The sequence below is a fragment of the Lagenorhynchus albirostris genome, chromosome 12 (assembly GCF_949774975.1).
Source record: "Lagenorhynchus albirostris chromosome 12, mLagAlb1.1, whole genome shotgun sequence".
NCBI classification, from domain to species: domain Eukaryota; kingdom Metazoa; phylum Chordata; class Mammalia; order Artiodactyla; family Delphinidae; genus Lagenorhynchus; species Lagenorhynchus albirostris.
The window spans coordinates 6,366,378-6,386,572 of record NC_083106.1 but is presented as its reverse complement, the minus strand read 5'-3'; the positions used below and the strand labels follow the sequence as shown (position 1 = coordinate 6,386,572).

General features: G+C 38.2%; 1 protein-coding gene across 6 annotated transcripts in view; it reads right to left on the bottom strand.

Annotated features, from left to right (window-relative positions):
- The window catches only part of LOC132530597 (E3 ubiquitin-protein ligase parkin), a 1,420,256-nt gene that overhangs the window by 754,712 nt on the left and 645,349 nt on the right, over window positions 1-20,195 (bottom strand). For all 6 annotated transcript variants that reach the window (XR_009543830.1, XR_009543829.1, XM_060167843.1 and 3 more), the window contains exon 5: window positions 6,956-7,039. Coding sequence is in view for 4 of the 6 variants with exons in the window: in XM_060167843.1 (XP_060023826.1) it covers window positions 6,956-7,039 (84 nt within the window). In the remaining 2 variants the exon portion in view is untranslated. The remainder of the gene's footprint in view (window positions 1-6,955; window positions 7,040-20,195) is intronic.

Sequence of the window (20,195 nt, the reverse complement as noted above, 5' to 3'; positions counted from 1 at the left end):
CACAAATATCTTCATTGTTTAAGGTATCATAGGCAAAATATAAAAGGAAGATTTACACAGAAAACTTAAAGTCTATATCATATCCAAAGTTAAATTAATTTCACTAATGGAAAAAAAATCCTAATTGATTCTGTCCCTCTTAATCTCAAGCACACACCCTTGGAATTGACTAGAATTGTTTTTATAATAAGGTAAGATGCCTTTTCAGAACTAATGTGATGCTCCTTCTAAGATAACAGTGACTAGTGTAGAACTGAATTTGTTTCAGATTTCTCTGTCTAAAGTGTAGGTAGGGTCAAGTTTATATCTGTAGTCTTAAAAACCAAGGTGAAAGTTTACTGCTATTTAAAATGATCTAGTTAGATGAACTTTAAGTGCCTAAACATTAATTAAGAATACATTATAGACCCTGCTCTTTTGAACTTTAAATATATGGATATTTTATTCAAGTGATAGAAATTAAACATTTTTATAATAATATAATACATAGTGTACAAAATAGTGTCAAAATTTAAAATACTCTACAAATTTAAATATGATAAACTACTTAAAGTGCCTATCTTCTCATCTTCTTAAGAAAAAAACACCGCACACAATGCTTTAGAAAATAGAAGTCATGGTTTACATTTGGCTGCACTGTAAAAATACAATCCAGAAAAATGGTTTTAAGATAAGAGCAAAGAAGAAGGAATTAAACGACTCATATTGAGCAATTCTGCCCACCCACTGGTATAGTTATTCAGAAGTGTGCATACCTTCATGTCCTTTATTTAACCATTTATTTATGTTCATTAGATATGGGAAAAAAATAGTTTGCTATGACAATTTTTTCCTCCTTTCTTAAACAGTATCTTTAAATAATGTTATCCTCTCTTCTTTTATAAAAGTAGCATTTATGGTTCTAAATACTCCCTTTAAATACTAATTTAGCTGCATCCCAAAAGATTTGATATGTGTTATATTTTCATTATTGTTTGATCCTGTATTTCCATTTGGATTTTTTTAATTGACTAAGTTAATTGAATTTCCATGTTTAAGAAGTTTTTATGGTTATGTTTCCGTTAGTGATATTTAAATGACTTAAAACACGATCAATTGTTGAAATGTTCCATATGTGCTCAAAAAAGGGGTGCCCCTCATGGTTGGGTGTAGCACTCAGGATGCCACCCTGCTCAGTGGTTGTGTTAGTAGGCTACGGCTTCCTGAGTTTGCACTACTGGAGCCCTCAACTCCTCAGAGAGTTAGCTCACTATCTTCCCTCATGGTTACAGCTTCATCTGTACAATTTGTTAATTCTGACAATTTGTCCTTAATGTATTTTATATCCACGTTATTGAGATCATACAAGTTTTAAACTACTATATCTTCCTGGGTTATTGAACCTTTCATCGAAATCTACTTTTTTTTTTTTTTTTTTTTTTGCGGTACGCGGGCCTCTCACTGTTGTGGCCTCTCCCATTGTGGAGCATCCGGACGCGCAGGCTCAGCGGCCATGGCTCACGGGCCCAGCCACTCCGCGGCATGTGGGATCTTCCCGGACTGGGGCACGAACCTGTGTCCCCTGCATCAGCAGGCTGACTCTCAACCACTGCGCCACCAGGCAAGCCCTCGAAATCTATTTTTAATAATGTTTCTTAACTTTTAATAATGCTTTTTTCCCTATATCTATTTTATATGCAATTAAAATAGTTTCAACAGCTGTGTTCGGTGACTATTTGTGTGGTACATCATTTTCCATTCTTCCACTTTCAATATTTTTGTTCTCATATGTTTTAGGTATACCTTTTGTAACCTCCATAAAGCTGGATTTTCTTCTCTTAATCCAGTCTAATAATCTGTCTTCTAAACTTTAGTTAGTCAATTTACATTTAATTTCATTAACTGTTATATTTGGTTTTATTTCTACCTTTTTTTTTTTTTTTGGTGTGTGCTACTTATTTGTCCCATTTTCCTCTAATTCACTCTCTCCCTTTTTTCCTTCCTTCCCTCCTTCCCTCCCTCCTTCCTTCCTTCCTTCCTTCCTTCCTTCCTTCCTCCCTCCCTCCCTTCTTTCTTTCTAACTTGACACCTGTATTGTATTTCAATCCCCTAGATGGTAATTCTATACAATTTAAATGCATTTTTAACTTGAGTTTCATGTTAAAAATGACTGGTATAACTAGATCACTGGGGTAGGAATTGCTTCCCAGTGGGTTATACAGGGCAGCTTCTGAAGAGGCCCCCAGGTCATGGTTCAGATGAAGTCATCTGAACTTGGAGGTGATGAACCTGGCATGGGACCCATGACCTTGCAGGGTGTGGTTGTGAGCCCCTCCTGGGAGAAGAGGGCTCTGTGACAACGCCCTGAGGGGCATCTACCATGCTGTGCACTGGACAACTTTGCACTCCTGCCCTTCCCGGGACTTGAGGCCCCCAACCCCATGTGGTCCCCCAGCAGGGGCATGGTGAGGAAGCCTGGGCACTGGACAGCAAGGACTTGAACCTGGCCAAGGCACATGAGACCCAACCCTGAGCCTATAAACTCATGGTGTTCAGAAAGGCCTTTGAGGAGAAGCAGCCTATTTACCACCAGACAATTCACAAGGGAGAAGAACCCCAAACGTGTCGGGAGTGTGAGGGGTCCTCAGAATTACACACCAGAGGAAAGACTTCAAGTTCACTAACACACCTCGGCAGCCAGCTGAGGAGTGCACAGGGGTGAGGAACTCTGGCTGAGAGGCCAACACAGAGCTGCCTGACCTTATGGCTTTTCAGGATGAGCTTGAGGTTTGAATTTTTATGTGAAATCTCCTAATTGTATAAAATGTTGGCATTGTTATTTTATAGCTTTACTGGGGTATCATTAACATCAAATAAACTGCACATGGATAAATAGCCTACGTTTTGACATACATATATATCCATGAAGCCAACACCACAATTAAGATACTGAACAATTTCTCATCCCCAAAGATTCCTCGGGCCCTTTTTAGTGCCATCCTCATGCTCTGCTTGCCTCTACCCAGTCCCTAGGCAACTACTGATCTATTTTCTATCACTGTAGATTGTTTGTGTTTTCTAGAATTTCACATAACTGGAATCACGCAGCATCTCCTTTTTTTGTTTGGCTTCTCTCACTAGCATAATTATTGTGCAGACCATCCGGGTTGTGTCAACAGTGACTTCCTTTTTATCACTGAGCAGTAAACCACTGTATGGCTCTTCCAGTTTGTCTACACACTCACCTGTTGTTGGACATGTGGGTTATTTCCAGTGTGCACTGTTACAAACAAAGCTGCTATGAACATTCATGTACCAAAAATAAGTTTAATTTTAGTCACTGTCTTTCCTTTCTGGTGAAAAGTACAAAGATCCTAGAATGCTTTAACTTTATGTTTGATGCTTACATGCAATATTGTCCAGAAACTTTACTTATCTTTACATATATTTCCATTAATCAAATATTATCATACTGATTGTTACATTTTGTTTAGGTATCTCTACATTGTTTCCAATCATTCCTTCTCGCATTTCAGGCTTTCCTTCTGGGATCATTTTCTTTCTTTCTGAAATAATTTAACTTAAAAATATTTGAAAGGTTTAGATGGAAGTTAATTCCCTGAGTTTCTGTTTACCTGAAAATATCTTTTTGGTTGTTGATCTTGTCTTTTAAAAGTTTTTCTTAAATACAATTTTAGTTTAGCATTTATTTTCTTTCAATATTTTGAAGATATTGTTCCTGTGTCGTCTGCCTTCTGATGTTGCTGTTGGTTTAATAACTATCGATTGTTTCTCCTGTGTAGTAACCAGTCTTCTTCATTCTGCTGCTTTTAGAATCTTTCTGTTCTGCAATTTCAGTGATCGATTTAGGTGGGGCTTTCATTTTATTCCTACTCCTTGGGATTCTTTTTTTTTTTTTTTTTTGTGGTATGAGGGCCTCTCACTGTTGTGGCCTCTCCCGTTGCGGAGCACAGGCTCCGGACGCGCAGGCTCAGCGGCCATGGCTCACGGGCCCAGCCGCTCCGCGGCATGTGGGATCCTCCTGGACCGGGGTACGAACCCATGTCCCCTGCATCAGCAGGTGGACTCTCAACCACTGCGCCCCCAGGGAAGCCCTCCTTGGGATTCTTGAGTCTTAAAAATTGTGGAAAGCTCTGCTTCATTATCTTTTAAAATATTACCTTTCCACTATTCTCTCTATTATTTTCTTCTGGAAATCTAATTTTACCCACCATATTGTTTAACTTCTCTTTTATATTTTAAATCTGTTATATTTTCTGCCTGCATTTTGAGTAATTTTATCAGGGCAAATTTCAGATCTAAGTTAGAATTGCTCTTTCACCTACTTACCTGCTGTTTAGCCCATCTAGTCAATTTTGTGTCAATTATAGTTTTTATTTTTTATTTTTTTTGTTTTGTTTTTTTTTTTGTGTGTGTGTGGTACGCGGGCCTCTCACTGTTGTGGCCTCTCCCGTTGCGGAGCACAGGCTCCGGACGCGCAGGCTCAGCGGCCATGGCTCACGGGCCCAGCCGCTCCGCGGCACGTGGGATCTTCCCGGACCGGGGCACGAACCCGTATCCCCTGCATCGGCAGGCGGACTCTCAACCACTGCGCCACCAGGGAAGCCCTCAATTATAGTTTTTAATTCTAGAATTTCTCGTGTTATTGTGTGCATGTATGTACATGTGGGCATGCATGTTTGTGTGTATTTAATCTTTTAATCTGACTGGATATTTTTGATAGTCTTTTGTTTTTTAATCATATGTGCGCTTTCATTTTTTAAACACATTAAGCATACTTATAGTCTTTCCCAGGCAACTTTAATCTCTGTGTTCTTTCCAGGTTTGAACTCTGCTCGCTCTCAGTCATGATGGCATGCTTCCATCTGTGATTTTTCTGATCGTTAGGTCATGCCCGGTGAAACTTTATCTGAGGGAATTATTTTAGGACTCATTTGAGAGCACAGGTCTCCTTGGGAGGATGGGGTTAGTCTCAGCCCAGTTCCTGGCACTGCCAACTCATGGCCACCCTAAACAACATTCTAGACTCAGGACTTTATAGAAGTGCACACAGAAAGAGTAAAATTTAGCCCCAAACTCAGGTAGATATGGGTCTGTGCTTACAAATTCTTAGGAGTAACATTTCTACCTAGAGTGAAAACAAAACAGGCAACTATCCCCAGTACCTTCCTCTCTCCACTTGACCCCAGGAGGAAATCATGTTTTCCAGGAGGTTCTTCACGTAGAATTCTATGGTTTCACTTTCCACCTTGACGAGGCCCTAAACTCACCAGCAGTCTCCAGCGTTTGCCTGGTCTGAGGCTGTAGCCCCCCGTGGTGAGTGGCTTTAGCTTACACGGTTTCCTTTCTGGAGTCTAGCCTTCTCTTACTTTTGGGCATATGACCTTTTCCTTATTATGTTGTCAGCTCAGCTGTTCTTTAAAAATATGTGTTTGGAATTCAATTCACTACTTTTATATAGTGTGCACTGCAAGGATTTTTTAGGGTGTCAGTTCACCATGCTGTCCGAAATAAAGCTTCAGTATAAACTGATTTAGACGAAGCTCTGTATACTGATAAATAGGTGAGGTGAGTATTCAACAAGCAAAGGTCGTGATTCTCAGCCCTAGCAACACAGTAGCCCTGTGACCAATTTGAAGCTAAATCCTTAAAGATGCAAGATTGTCTATCCTGCTATGCTGAATCCTTCCAATTAATATGAAGGTACACAGAGGCAGTCAGACTGTCAATGACTGAAGTAGATTTTCAAAGGAGCTCACATTGCTGTAAAGATGATATGGAGATCATAATGTGACATGCACCAGAGGATTTAAATTATTATTAAATGTAATTATATCTACATGGCATGTATACTATAATATATGCATACTACATCCACATATATACACGCAAATACAATTATACTTAAGAAATCTGTCCTACAAAGTATGTATACTTTAATTTCATCCCAATAGCAAACTTGTAAGACTGTATTGTGCCTTGATATCGGCGAGTGACGCACAACTCATTATTTTTCTTCAGGATTTGCATTAATAAAGAGCTGTTCAGTGTCCCTAGTCCCATTTGATGGAGAGTGATCATCACTGCTGCTCACTGCTGTCTCTGTAGCCTTGCAATCATCCAGCAGATTGGAGAGAGAAGACACATCTAATGATCCTAGCTCAAACACTCTACCTGTTGCTGTTGACAGACTTTGTTCCTTAGAGAAGATATTAACTGTCAGCTGGCTGTGACAGTTTGTGAACTAACTTGACATTTGTGTTGGCGCCGTAAGAGTATTTACAGCTCAGAAAATATATATAATCAGATTATGATGGACCCAAGGATTTGCAAAGTAAAAAGTATAATACACAAGTTATAAACATGACCATAATGATAAAATTATTTAAAAAATAACTTCAGTGCTTAGGCTCTCGTTCCAGAAATACCTTCTCTACATGAAACACATGGTGTATGTTTGCAAAGACAAAATGGATTGCAGAGAACAGAGGATGGGGATTCCATTTACAGCTGGTCATTCATTCTAAATTTTCTAACAGCCCACTATGTCAGAAAACTGCTAAGAAAGGTAGAAAGAGCAATTTTGAATGATATGGAACGTAAATGTAAAATATCACAGCATTAGGAAAAAGATGAACATTATAGCTTTGTTATTTTCTTTTGTCAGACTCTGAACAGGATCTTTATATTCCATGAACATCACCTTGTGAGGAATTTAAATTGTCATGTTTCAACATAATCACCCAAAGTGGTTAAGTCTCTAGGAAAGTGACACTGGAAGGCAATGATACAGGCAGAATTTTTCGTGAATATTATGAACACTTTTGAATCTTATAACAATTTTTGTAAATATAAAAGTGGATGGGAAGAATCAATTAGTGTTTTGTCTCTAATCTCATTTCCTAGTAAACACTGGAGATGCCATAATGAAAGAACAGATTTGACCAGTACTTACTGCTCTAGTCCCAGGGCAGTTTGGAGACTGGCATTCACCACTCATCTGGTTTGGGATTAAGACATCTTCCCAGCGAGAAGGACCCTTTGAGAAAAAAACAGCATATACTTGGTGCACAAATTGTAATTCAAATGTATTCCCTAATACATTTTCTAAAATCTATTTATGCTATAAAACGATAATGAAAGTAATATGTAATGCAAAGATTTTCAAAGTAAGATACATAGACCCTGGGGGTTCTCAGGACCCTTTTGGGGGATCTGGTAAGTCAAAACCATTTTCATCAATGTACTAAGATGATATTTGGCATATTGCTCCAAACATGTATCACATGTACATGTAGTAGTTTCCCCACTGCAGTTATATTTGTTTAAAAATTTAAATAATTTTCTTATGTTCATTGCAATTTCAGTTGATAACTTTTAAATGAAAACACACATGCAAGTCTCACTCAAAAGGACTATCTGGGGGCAGCAGTGCAGCACGGGGAGGCACACCTGGAGGACCGCTGGGCGCAGTCGGCAGGCTGAGCAGAGGCACCTGTATCTCCTCTCCCTCCTGAGGCCCCGTAAGAATTACAGTTAATAACTAGCAACATGTAAAGCCATAATACTAAGAAAAACAGAAGGCAGAAATTTGGTTGAGAAGAGAGTTCCACACTTTTCTGGAAATCTGCAATAGGCTGCAGCAGAGGAGGGGGCCTCTGTGCCGTGCAGGCCCACAAGGAGCCCAAAGGCTCGAGAAAAAGGAGGCGGGAGAAAAAGCAGAGTGAGACCTGGAGCAGCAAACAGGGAGGAAGTTACAATTTAATAAGCAGAAGATCCTAAAAATCTTCTAGATAGAAAGGTCAGATCCCCAGCTTAGAAACATAGAATGCAATGAAACTTTCTGTGCATATCACAGATATGAATTTTTCATGCGTTAATTTTTCAGGGCCCAAAAAGCAACAAAAACATTTATGTAACAATTCCTATAATTGTCACATAAGTACTACTTTATCTGACAAACCCTTGTGTTGTACAAGGAAATTACAGAAAATTCATTCACAATTTTCTTCTTGATCTCAGACCATAACAAAACATACAGGTAATAAAACTGAACAGAACTCCGTTGGATATGAGAATTCAACATAATAAAATATATGTGCTAGTTTATCCATACTACTCAAACTATTAGTATTGAATGCTATTGCTATAACCATCCTGAAAATAGAAACAAATTTCCCAGTTAATTTCTGCCATTAGAAGGCAGTTTTAACTTTGCTCCTTTCTAGTTTTAGAAAATATAAAATGTTAATTGGTTATTCATTGCATACATTGTTTTAACAGTTGCATGGGTAAGGCATTTATAATTAATGGGCTTTATATAGGAGTAAGAAAGGTGTCAAGACCACAGGATTAACAAGGACTGCAAATCACATGGCAGCCCAAGGGAGCTATGGATTAGAACGCATCAAGGGAAGAATACAAAAAAAAAAATGTATTTCATCTCTCAAAGGTATAGAATTGGAGAAAGACATCAGAAAAAAAAATGTCAGAACAGTGTGAAATACATGTCTTAATAAAGAATCGTGTGGCTGCTTTTTAGAAAACTTTCTCCTTCTTGTCCAGTAGTAGTTACAACCAAGAAAAATACATAAATTATTTGAGCATCTATATCAGGAGTCAGCAAACAATGGCCTTGTTGGCCAAATCCAGCCTAGGGTTTGCCTTTGTACGGCCACAACCTAAGAATGGTTTTCCATTTTTAAATGGTTGAAAAGCATAAAAAGAAGAGCCTTTTGTGGCACACGAAAAGTAAATGATATTCACATTTCCATGTCCACAATGAAATTTATTGGACACGGCCATGGTTGTTCATTTACGTATTGTCTATGCTGCTTCTGCACAGCAAGGGCAAAATTGAGCTGTGGCTCAATAAGCCTAAAATATTTACTATCCGGCCCTTTATGGAAAAAGCTTGCCAATCCTTGACAGTAAATAAAATGTTCCAGGTTCATATTGAACATACTCAAAAATATTGTAGCAGCATTTTGGCTACCATATAATCTTATTCATTTGTACAAGCAGCTGCATTCTGGGTCTCAAGTGAGAAATTACTTCAATTAAAACCTTAGTACTGTTGACCTGTGAAATCTGAGAAGGCATTGATAGAATCCAGTGATTCAAGTAGCTGGAATCAGTAAGAGAGTGGAAAATTACAACATTTGGGGATTTGTCTTGATTAATGCTACCACCAGCTGAAAATCGTGAAGCAGAATATTATTTAAATACATTTATATGATGCATGTAAATCAGAAGTTCAGAAAAATGACTCAGTGGCATAATAAACAGTGATAAAACTCTATAAAATATGAGTCTTAAAATAATATTTATTCTTAAGAATTCCAGAACAAATCCACAAGTCATTTTGGCTGTGTCTTGTCACGTCCAATCAAGTGGAAAATTGAAGTACTTAACTAATTCTTATCCGAATATCACTCTGACAAGTTTCAGACAGGCAGTTTAAACAAAGGTGTGGTTTTTTCCTGAATTATCTAAATCAGTTCTATAATCTGTTCTTCATAGGTGGGCATATACACTGCTCCCTAAACAAATTATGCGTTATGTTTTACAAAATGTTTCTGCAAAGTATTGGCACTTACAGGTTTTGAAAAGGGTAATTTTAATAGTATTTTTTCTACACTTTTACCAATTATCTCAGGTTATCATCAACTGTGTTGCATTTAAAATAGCCTCTTGGGGCTTTCCTGGTGGCACAGTGGTGAGTCCGCCTGCCGATGCAGAGGACACGGGTTCGTGCCCCGGTCCGAGAGGATCCCACGTGCTGCAGAGCGGCTGGGCCCATGGGCCATGGCTGCTGGGCCTGCGCGTCCGGAGCCTGTGCTCTGCAGCGGGAGAGGCCACAGCAGTGAGAGGCCCGCGTACCGCAAAAAAAAAAAAAGCCTCTTGAATGATTCCACAAACATCTAAGTTGAATAATTAAATTTAAGGGACTAAAATTATTTTGAAAATTATACTACTGACATAATACAAGGACAGCAAAACTGTCTTTAAGACAGCTACACTCAGAGGCTTCCATCCACCCTCCTAACTTTTCCTCTCCGTCTGCAACAAAATGATACAGAGAAGGAGAGTCAAAGTTCACCAACCTGTTGAATCCCAATTCCACCAATTATTAGCTATATGCTCTTGAGCAAGTTTCACGTTGCCTTTCTAAACTTAGCGTTCCTCATTTGAAAAGTGAGGGATTAAATAGCTCCTTCACAGGGATTTCATGAAGATTAAGTGAAATAACACCTGTAAGACTGCACAGTGCCTGGCACATGTTGACTTATTTAAAAATGGCAACTGTTGAAAGCAGGATTTCTTATTTCTCAAAATAGAACTCCCCAAGTATGATTATGTTTAATTTTGTAGATAGATAAGCAATAAGATGCCAGTTTCAAGGGACCAGACTTAACCCAGTGGGTTTTTCATTTCTTCCTTTTTCTCAGTTTCCAGATTACCCAACCATTCCCCAGGGGTCATTCACTTTCCAGAGCATGCTGCTATAACTCTCTCAAAGCATGACTGATATTTCCATCAGTCATATAGTAACCTTGTTCTGCATCTCCCTCCATTTGATTTTAAGATCTGTGCTTCTAATAAAGCTAAGCATGGTGCTATGATTGTAGCAGAGGCTCAATAATGCAATCATTTAATAGTAAGCAGGGAAAATAATAGGGAAAAGTCCTTTGAATCAATACATATCTACCAACCAAACAATACATATCTACTAAACAGCTCTTAAACTCTGTATTCTTAGAATTTACAAAAGAGAGAAGAATCCTTTTTCTTATAGGTTTTATGGACTAGCCACAAAGACTGAGGTTGTAAATTAACTGAGCACACCCATTCAAATGAATAAAATTAAAAAGGAATATTCATACCAAATATCGGTCAGATATAAAACAAATGAATACACATATACTGCTGGTGCAAATATAAAATGACACAGTCAGTCTGGAAATCTATTAGGCATTTAAAAAAAATTAAACATACAACTAACACATGGCTTGGCCATTCCACTCCTAGATAATTGACTAAGATAAATGAAAACGAGTCCACAAAAAGAATTGTATACAAATGCTCACAACAGTTTTATTCATGATAGCCACCAACTGGAGACCACCCAAAATATGAATGGATAAACAAAATGTGGTATATCCATCCAATGGAATACTACTCAATAATCAACAGTATTACGTTACTTATAAATGCAACACCATGGATGATCCTCAAAATTATGTGAGGGAAGGAAGCCAAATATGAAATAGAATATATGCATGATTCTGATTATATAAAATGCAAACAAATCTATAGTGGCAAAAACAGATCACTGGTAGCTTTCGGGTGGGGGCAGAGGGTGGAATGGGCTACATAAGAGCATGAAGAATCTTTTGGGGGTGTTATGGGCTGAGTTGTGTCCTCTAAAACTGCATATGTTAAAGTCTTAACCCTCTTCAGAATATGACTGTTTTGGAGATAGGGTTTTTGAAGAGGTAATTAAGTTAAAATGAGGTCATTATGGTAGACCCTAATTCAATGTGACTGGTGTCCTTAAAAGATGTCCTTAACAGATGGGATTGGGACATAGACATGCACAGAGAAAAGATCACATGAAGGCACTGAAGAAGACAACCATCTACAAGCCAAGGCAAGAGGTCTCAATAGACACCAACCTTGCTGACAATTTAGTCTCAGATTTCTAGCCTCCAGAATTGTGAGTGAATAAAATTCTGTGGCTTAAACAACCCAGTTGGTGGTACTTTATTATGGCACCTCTAGCAAACTAATATAGGGGTTATGGAAGTGTTCTCTATCTTGATTGTGATGGTGGTTTTGTGGGATTATATACTTGTCAGAACTCTTCAAATTGTACCCTTTAAATGGAGGCAGTCTATTTTACACAAACTATTTCTCAGTAAAGTGTATTGGGAAAAAACGAACTGAGAAGTTGCCAAGGAAATTCTCTGAGGGAAGGAGAATCTGTATCAAATGGTGCTTGAACAACTGAATTTCGATATCTAAATCCCTTCCTCACTCCATACAGTTTCTAGAAGAAGACAAATGAGAACATCTTTACAACCTTGAAACAGAATTTTTTTTTTATAAGGACACACAAAGCTCTAACCATAAATGAAGAAATTTATAAATTGAATTTCAATGAAAATTTTAAAAAACTTCCACTCATCAAAAGACACTATTCAACATGAATATGCAAGCCACAGACTGGAGAAAATATTTATAATATGTATATTTGTGAAATAATTCATCTTTAGACTATATAAAGAACTATATATAGCACCATACAGACAAGCACCCCAATTCAAAATAAGCAAAAGACTTTATAAAAGGAGACATAAACATGGCCAATAATCATATAAAAAGATAGTTAACATCATTAATAATCAGGAAAATGCAAATTAAAATAACAAAATACAATTTTACTTGGTTTCGCATCTTAGCCAGTATGATGGCTAAAATTTTAAAAAAGGCTCGTAATACTAAACTTCGGCAAAACAACTAATCTATGCTGATAGAAACCAGAAGCTGGTTGTCTTGACTGGAGGTATGGACGGGAAGGCGGCATGAGGACATTTTTTGGAAATGTTCTGTATTTTGATTGGGGTAGTAGTTACATGGGTGTGCATAACTGTCAAAGCTCATAGAACTGAACCCTTAAATTCTGTGCACTTTATTGAGTGTAAATTGTTCCATAATTTAAAACAGGGAACTGAATCTTATTCCACTCCTTATTCAACAATTACTTACTGAGGCCCTGTCTCTCAGTAGTTCTGCAACTTTGGAAGTTCTCTTAACCACTCAGGGAACAGCTAGCCGAGGACAAATGGAGTAATACCAGAACGGGTATTGCAAGGTTTAAATATAAAAGTTAGGCCAATGCCAGGCACCCAGTAGGTTCTCAACAAATGTTAACCATTTCTATATTTACCATTCAGCACCCAGACGTGATAAAGTGCGGGGGGGACAATTAGGGACCAAGCCAATATGGTTTAAAAAACAATCCACGTAATGAAACAATTAAAACAAATTTTTTTAAAAAGCATCTTTACCTCTTCAGTAATTTCCCCTTATAGCCTTCGGACACAATAGTCTATAACTTTTATTATAGGATAATCCAAGCCACTGTCAATCAAAACAAAAGAATAACCAGTTTTGTGGCTTTGAACTGGTTACTAACATTCACCATCGAGTTACAGAATTCTTAAAGTGAAGAACCATGTCCTACTTCTATCTATGTGCTTTGTTGTGGGTAGCAAAATGTTGCATGTAAACATGGTGAATACTCAGAAATACATTAATTGAATCAGGCTTTACCTTTCTCATCTGTAAAGCTATAAAACTGAAAGATCTGTGGTTTTCAAAGTTGTGTTTTCTTTTAAAGCAGAACTTTCCTCCAATGAATTGTGTATAGAATCCAAAGTATAAAAGAAATAAAGCAGGCTTATTCTGCTTGGAGAAGAAGGATGGGTCCTCAAAGCTCTTGTCACTGCTTTTTGCTGCCTGCTGGAGGCCTTCTACCGTTCCTTGCCACGTGGGCTTCCTAAACGTGGTTGCTTACTTCACAAGCCAGCAGAATATCTGCTTAGGTCCCTAAGATGCAGTCTTCTAAGATGTAATAAAGGGGAGTCTTATATAACATGATCAGGGAAGTGGTAGATATCTCATCACTTTTGCCATATTCTCTTCGTTAGAAGGAAATCACCAGAACCACCTACATTCAAGAGGAAGGGATTTCACAAAAGCATGGACACCAGGAGGTGGGAGGTCACTGGGGGCAACCTTCATGTCTGTCCCTGACACACATTTTTTTTTTTTTTTTTTGCGGTACACGGCCCTCTCACTGCTGTGGCCTCTCCCGTTGCAGAGCACAGGCTCCGGACGCGCAGGCTCAGCGGCCATGGCTCACGGGCCCAGCCACTCCGCGGCATGTGGGATCTTCCCGGACCGGGGCATGATCCCGTGTCCCCTGCATTGGCAGGCGGACTCTCAACCACTGTGCCACCAGGGAAGCCCAATTAACCCTTCTTTTGAAACTATTTTATATAGGACAGAAGGAAGCAGAAGAGGGAAGAAATGATTAGGTGAATTCCAGTTAACCAGCAGGAAAATAATGATCACAATAAAAGTAACAGCACTGCCATCTTCTTGCATTAGTAAAGAACTGGGTTATTTGCGTAGCACTTTCACATGCACAAACCAACCTTGATTCCCAGTGAAAATCTGTTAATGCTCTCTATACTCTATAGAGCTTTGAAACCTAAGGTGATTATCTGTTCACGTGTTGGGGTGACCACAGAACTGTTTCCTAAGGATCCTGGCCCCCTACACTAGTACTTAACTCTCCTATTTAGCATGCCTTAAGAGTACTGCATTTTTGTGAACGAGTATCCATTTTTTACAAAATTTGTTAATCACAAAAATATGGATCTTTCCTTATTTTGTAACATGAAATATCTGAAGTCGTTGCTCCTGTTGGAAAATCTTGCCCACATTCTAATAAAAGCTTGATCACTAGGCTGGGTAGGGCTTGGTGAGCCAGTTCCATTCTGCTCCATACGTGGTCATTTGGATGGCTCAACTAGGGACTGAAGCGTTCACCTCCACAATGGCTCAGTTGCATGGCTGACAAGCGGTGCTGGGCTCCTGCCCTCGGTTCTTCTCAATCAGAGTCTTTCCAGGGGTTGCTTGCACCTGTAGGTGTTTCCCAAGAGCAGTAGCAATGTCATCTCGACCATATTCTTTCGGTCAAGGACTCACAGAGCCCTCTTCACTGGAAGACACTATTGTGCAACGCTTTGTCAAATGTTAGTTCGGCATTTCACTGAATGAGATTCTAATCTGCAGTTTCTTATCACTACCAATAAAGAACTGTCCCGTGCTGTTTCACTTGGTCTTCTTTCACTTTACCTTCAGCTTTTTGCCCTGGTTTCTGACTATATAGGCCTACTTAGATTTCCTTTCCTTTTTTTAATTTTTTGCCATCCCGCGCAGCATGAGGGATCTTAGTTCCCCAACCAGGGATCGAACCCGTGCCCCCTGCAGTGGAAGTGCGTAGTCTTAACCACCGGACCACTGGGGAAGTCCCTAGATTTCCTTGCATTTTTATTCAAAATACCTAGTGATATATTTTCTAATAAAAGCCTTTAAATATTATGAAGCAGTAATGTGTCACATTGGATATGGTTTATGGAGACAAAAATAACAAACTAGCACTAATTTGGCATATTCTCTGATAGTCCATTAGGCCCCCTCTTGTGTTTTCATCTGGGCATAAGCAGAAGCAGAAAGTATCTGCACCCACACGTAAACTTATCAATGGCTTCCAATTATTTAATATAATTTCTCTGATCTCAGAAAAGCACTATTCAGCTACTCGAGAATTTGAAACCACTACCATGTGCCATCCTCTATGCCTTGAAACACATTCATTTGATGCAAATTTTAAGTCACTGAGGTCATTAATTCACTCAACAAATTACGCATGCAGTATGTGACAGGTATTTTCCTAGACTGGAGATAAATCATTGAACAAGACTTTTCCAATTAGGAGGATAAAAGTGACTGAAGAACTAATTATTACATGGATTTTTTGAGGGTACACAGGAGGGACCCCTGACCAAGATTTCTGAAGGACTATTGTTTAGGATGAGATCTGAGGAATGATTAGGAAACAGACAGGAAAAGCGAAATTCCACAAGAGAAAGAATTCTGCGCAGGGAAAGCAGGACTAGGTACCAACTCCTAGACTGGTTTTGCAATATACATATACTCTCAACAAGACAGTATCAATAATTAATAAATAGTTATTTACTTCTGTGCCTCCTAAATATCTTAATCTACACTACTATTACTTGATATCAAGATTCCATTAAAATATACATTTAAATGTAATAGTATGCCAAGCACTGATTTCAAAGCAATGGGTATGCCAACATGATAAACAGTATCTTTGTACTTTTGATTGAGATTGACTGGATTTCAAATCCAATAGACATTAGCAGACATGCAACCATAAGGAAGTTAATTAATCAGAACATCAGTTTCTTATGTGTAATGTGGAAACAACAATTGTACCTACATCATAGGATTGATGGTTAAATGAGATCAAGTACTTATACACATAGTTAATATTCAATAAATATTAGCAGGTACTGCTCAATAACTCCAGTATGAGAAAAATGTGATCATGGAAAGAGCACCCCAATAGGCAAAGATTCAGAAGATCTATGTTCTAAATGTAGTTTCACAAGAGTTTAGGCTAATCACTTTAAACATCTTTATGCCTCACTTTCTTATCTGTAAATTGTGAGTAATAAGAGCTCAGAGTCAAACAGGATAATGCATGAGTTAATTAATGTGAAAATCCTTTATAATTACCCCAGGGCATTCAGATATTAGTAAGGGGACAACTGGGGCTGTGTGTATTCGTAGACAATCTAAATACCTCACTTATTACTGCTCCAAACATAACTCCATTTCTGAGTTGAAGAGATGCTTCATACATAATGATGCAGCTGCTGCTGGGATCAGCAATTAACCAGAGCAAGTGTCTATGCTTGTATTGATTACCCAATGCTGCCGAATTAACTCAACAGCTGTTTAAAAAGAATATCTCAGCTGGTCTTGGAGATTTTCCCCAAGAACTGGGGTATCTCTATAGCTTATAAAACATAATTTGGCATGATTTGGTATAAAACAAATGTCCTTCCATTACTAAAATGTGTTTCATATCATAAAAGCAAGCATTTCATACTCTAATACTCAATAACATACTTTTTCCCTCCAAGGAAATTATTACAAGAAAGAAACATCACATCTCTAAAAATACCTACAACGTTGTAAGTGAAACAACTCTTGGTCCACTGCACTACAGCTCCGCTGAGTTTTGACAGAGTCAATCACTGTCATTATTTATTGAGAGTCCTTTCGTGTAGGGTGCCATTACGCTAAATGCAGTTAAGTGTCAAACAATGTGGTTATTCCTTCACAATTTCCAGTTACCAAACTATTCCTAAACGACGAGATGCTTTCAATTATATTACTAAGTGTTGACAGCTTTGCTGTAGGCACATCACAGTGATAGTGGGATTTAAACAGCAGTGATTTTTTTGGTCCTATTTCATAGAACTGAAACAATAGAGACAAATAAAGACTTAAAGATACAGTGATTCACTTTTATGCACTCTTAACAGATTTAATTTAGGAGAAGCATATGATTATCCTCATCTGTTCAAACTCTCTTTACTAAGAATAATCTTGCTACTGCATGGAGAGAAATTTGCTGCAGCTCAGATTAGAGGCAGTTTCAGGCAGCATAATATGCTTCTAACTGTTGAGATGGTAGCTCTCATTTCAATTCAAGGCATGTAAATCGATTTAAATAACAACATTTATTATCACGTAACGCTTCCTAGTTATCTCAGCTGGCTTTACATCTTGATAATTATGACTGGAAATGGACTATGCTTATTAAATGTGATAAGAAGTTTATTAGATTTCTAGTGAATGCCCAGATACCATCATCATCATATAAACATTATTATTTAGTTCTCAAAAATAAAGCTTGGTGAATAACACATCACATTTTGGTGTGTAGTATACTACTCTGAATCCCCAACTGATGCTGAACTCAATCAGCCACCTTTTTTCAAAAAAAGGAAAGGAAGAAATAATATAGGACATGTTTACATGATTAACAGATCAAAATTTAATTAATTTTTCAGTTGCTTCAATGTAATGAATTGCCCATGAAGATGTAGCAATATGGGGTTACTGTATTGGCCAGTCCACAAAAGTTATACATTTTGCACTAATGGAAGTAATGCATGCTTCAAGGACTTAAATAGGCAAGTGGCGTGATAAGAACTGGACAAAACTATGAAAAAAATCACATCTTGAGGGTCCTAAAGGGCAATGAACTTGAATGGGTTCCCTCAATTAAGCATTAGACACAATTGTAATGAGCAGGCTTCTAGCTGTGCTATAAATCTAATGGCACTACCATGTAATCCTATGACCAGGAATTTTCAGTGACGGCCAGCATATGGGCAGGGGACATTCCTGCCATTTACTGACCTGGGGTTTTTTGAGTTGAAAAGAGTAAGAATTTCTTAATAAAAAATAAATTTTTAGAAAACTCCCAGACATCCCCCAAACCAAAAATGACTCTTGGCGAAAAGAAAAGTCAGTTTGTCCTTGGACATGTATGTTGGCAAAGACCTTTTGTTTTTAGCAAGGCCCAGTTTCATATGAACTGAAAACATTTGCTCTAGTACATAAATCTTACTCTGGGCCTTTTCATGTCAAGATACTTCTACCTTTTCCTTTCTTTCTCTCTCCCTTTCTTCCTCCTCCCTCTGCTATAATCCAGGTTCAATCACCTCTAAAAATAACTGTAGCTTATTTATGGACTCATGAGACAGGAGTGAAAAAGTCTTAATTCTAGATTAAAACAAACTAAATTCGTAGTTATCTGAACTTTCTCAGGACTAATTCAAACTGGCCGAACTTCACACCAAAAGTTTTGTGAAGTTTCCCACCTCTTTCTGTAAGAATTCAACCTCCATTATTATTTTGCAATTTCCTCCCCTTTGGCTCAATATTTAATAAAACCAACTTCTCTAAAAATCTTTTCTTTCTATGTCTATTTCTTTCATCAGGAAAAGTGTGAAAGATTGTTGCTGAAGGACAAATTAGATCTTAGTTAAAAATCATTCTAATTCTTTTTTTTTTTTTTTTTTTTTTTGCAGTACGCGGGCCTTTCACTGTTGTGGCCTTTCCCATTGTGCAGCACAGGCTCCGGATGCGCAGGCTCAGCGGCCATGGCTCACGGGCCTAGCCGCTCCACGGCATGTGGGGTCTTCCCAAACCGGGGCACGAACCCGTGTCCCCTGCATCGGCAGGCGGACTCTCAACCACTGCGGCGCCAGGGAAGTCCCAAATCATTCTAATTCTTAATTTTTTTTTTTAAACATCTTTATGGGAGTATAATTGCTTTACAATGGTGTGTTAGTTTCTGCTTTATAACAAAGTGAATCAGTTATACATATACATATGTTCCTATATCTCTTCCCACTTGCGTCTCCCTCCCTCCCCTCCTCCCTATCCCACCCATCTAGGTGGTCACAAAGCACCGAGCTGATCTCCCTGTGCTATGCGGCTGCTTCCCACTAGTTATCTATTTTACGTTTGGTAGTGTATATTTGTCCATGCCACTCTCTCACTTTGTCACAGCTTACCCTTCCCCCTCCCCATATCCTCAAGTCCTTTCTCTAGTAGGTCTGTCTTTATTCCCGTCTTACCCCTAGGTTCTTCATGAACAATTTCTTTCTTTTTTTTTTTTTTTAGTTTCCGTATATATGTGTTAGCATACAGTATTTGTTTTTCTCTTTCTGACTTATTTCACTTTGTATGACAGACTCTAGGTCCATGACCTCACTACAAATAACTCAATTTCGTTTCTTTTTATGGCTGAGTAATATTCCATTGTATATATGTGCCACCTCTTCTTTATCCATTCACCTATTGAAGGACACTTAGGTTGCTTCTATGTCCTGGTTATTGTAAATAGAGCTGCAATGAACATATTGGTGCATGACTCTTTTTGAATTATGGTTTTCTCAGGGTATATGCCAAGTAGTGGGATTGCTGGGTCGTATGGTAGTTCTATTTTTAGTTTTTTAAGGAACCTCCATACTGTTCTCCATACTGGCTGTATCAATTTACATTCCCAACATCAGTCAAGAGGGTTCCCTTTTCTCCACACCCTCTCCAGCATTTATTGTTTCTAGATTTTTTGATGATGGCCATTCTGACTGGTGTGAGATGATATCTCATTGTAGTTTTGATTTGCATTTCTCTAATGATTAGTGATGTTGAGCATCCTTTCATATGTTTGTTGGCCATCTGTATATCTTCTTTGGAGAAATGTCTGTTTAGGTCTTCTGCCCATTTTTGGATTGTTTTTTTGTTTTTTTGATATTGAGCAACATGAGCTGCTTGTAAATTTTGGAGATTAATCCTTTGTCCGTTGCTTCATTTGCAAATATTTTCTCCCCTTCTGATGGTTGTATTTTCGTCTTGTTTATGGTTTCCTTTGCTATGCAAAAGCTTTTAAGTTTCATTAGGTTCATTTGTTTATTTTTGTTTTTATTTCCATTTCTCTAGGAGGT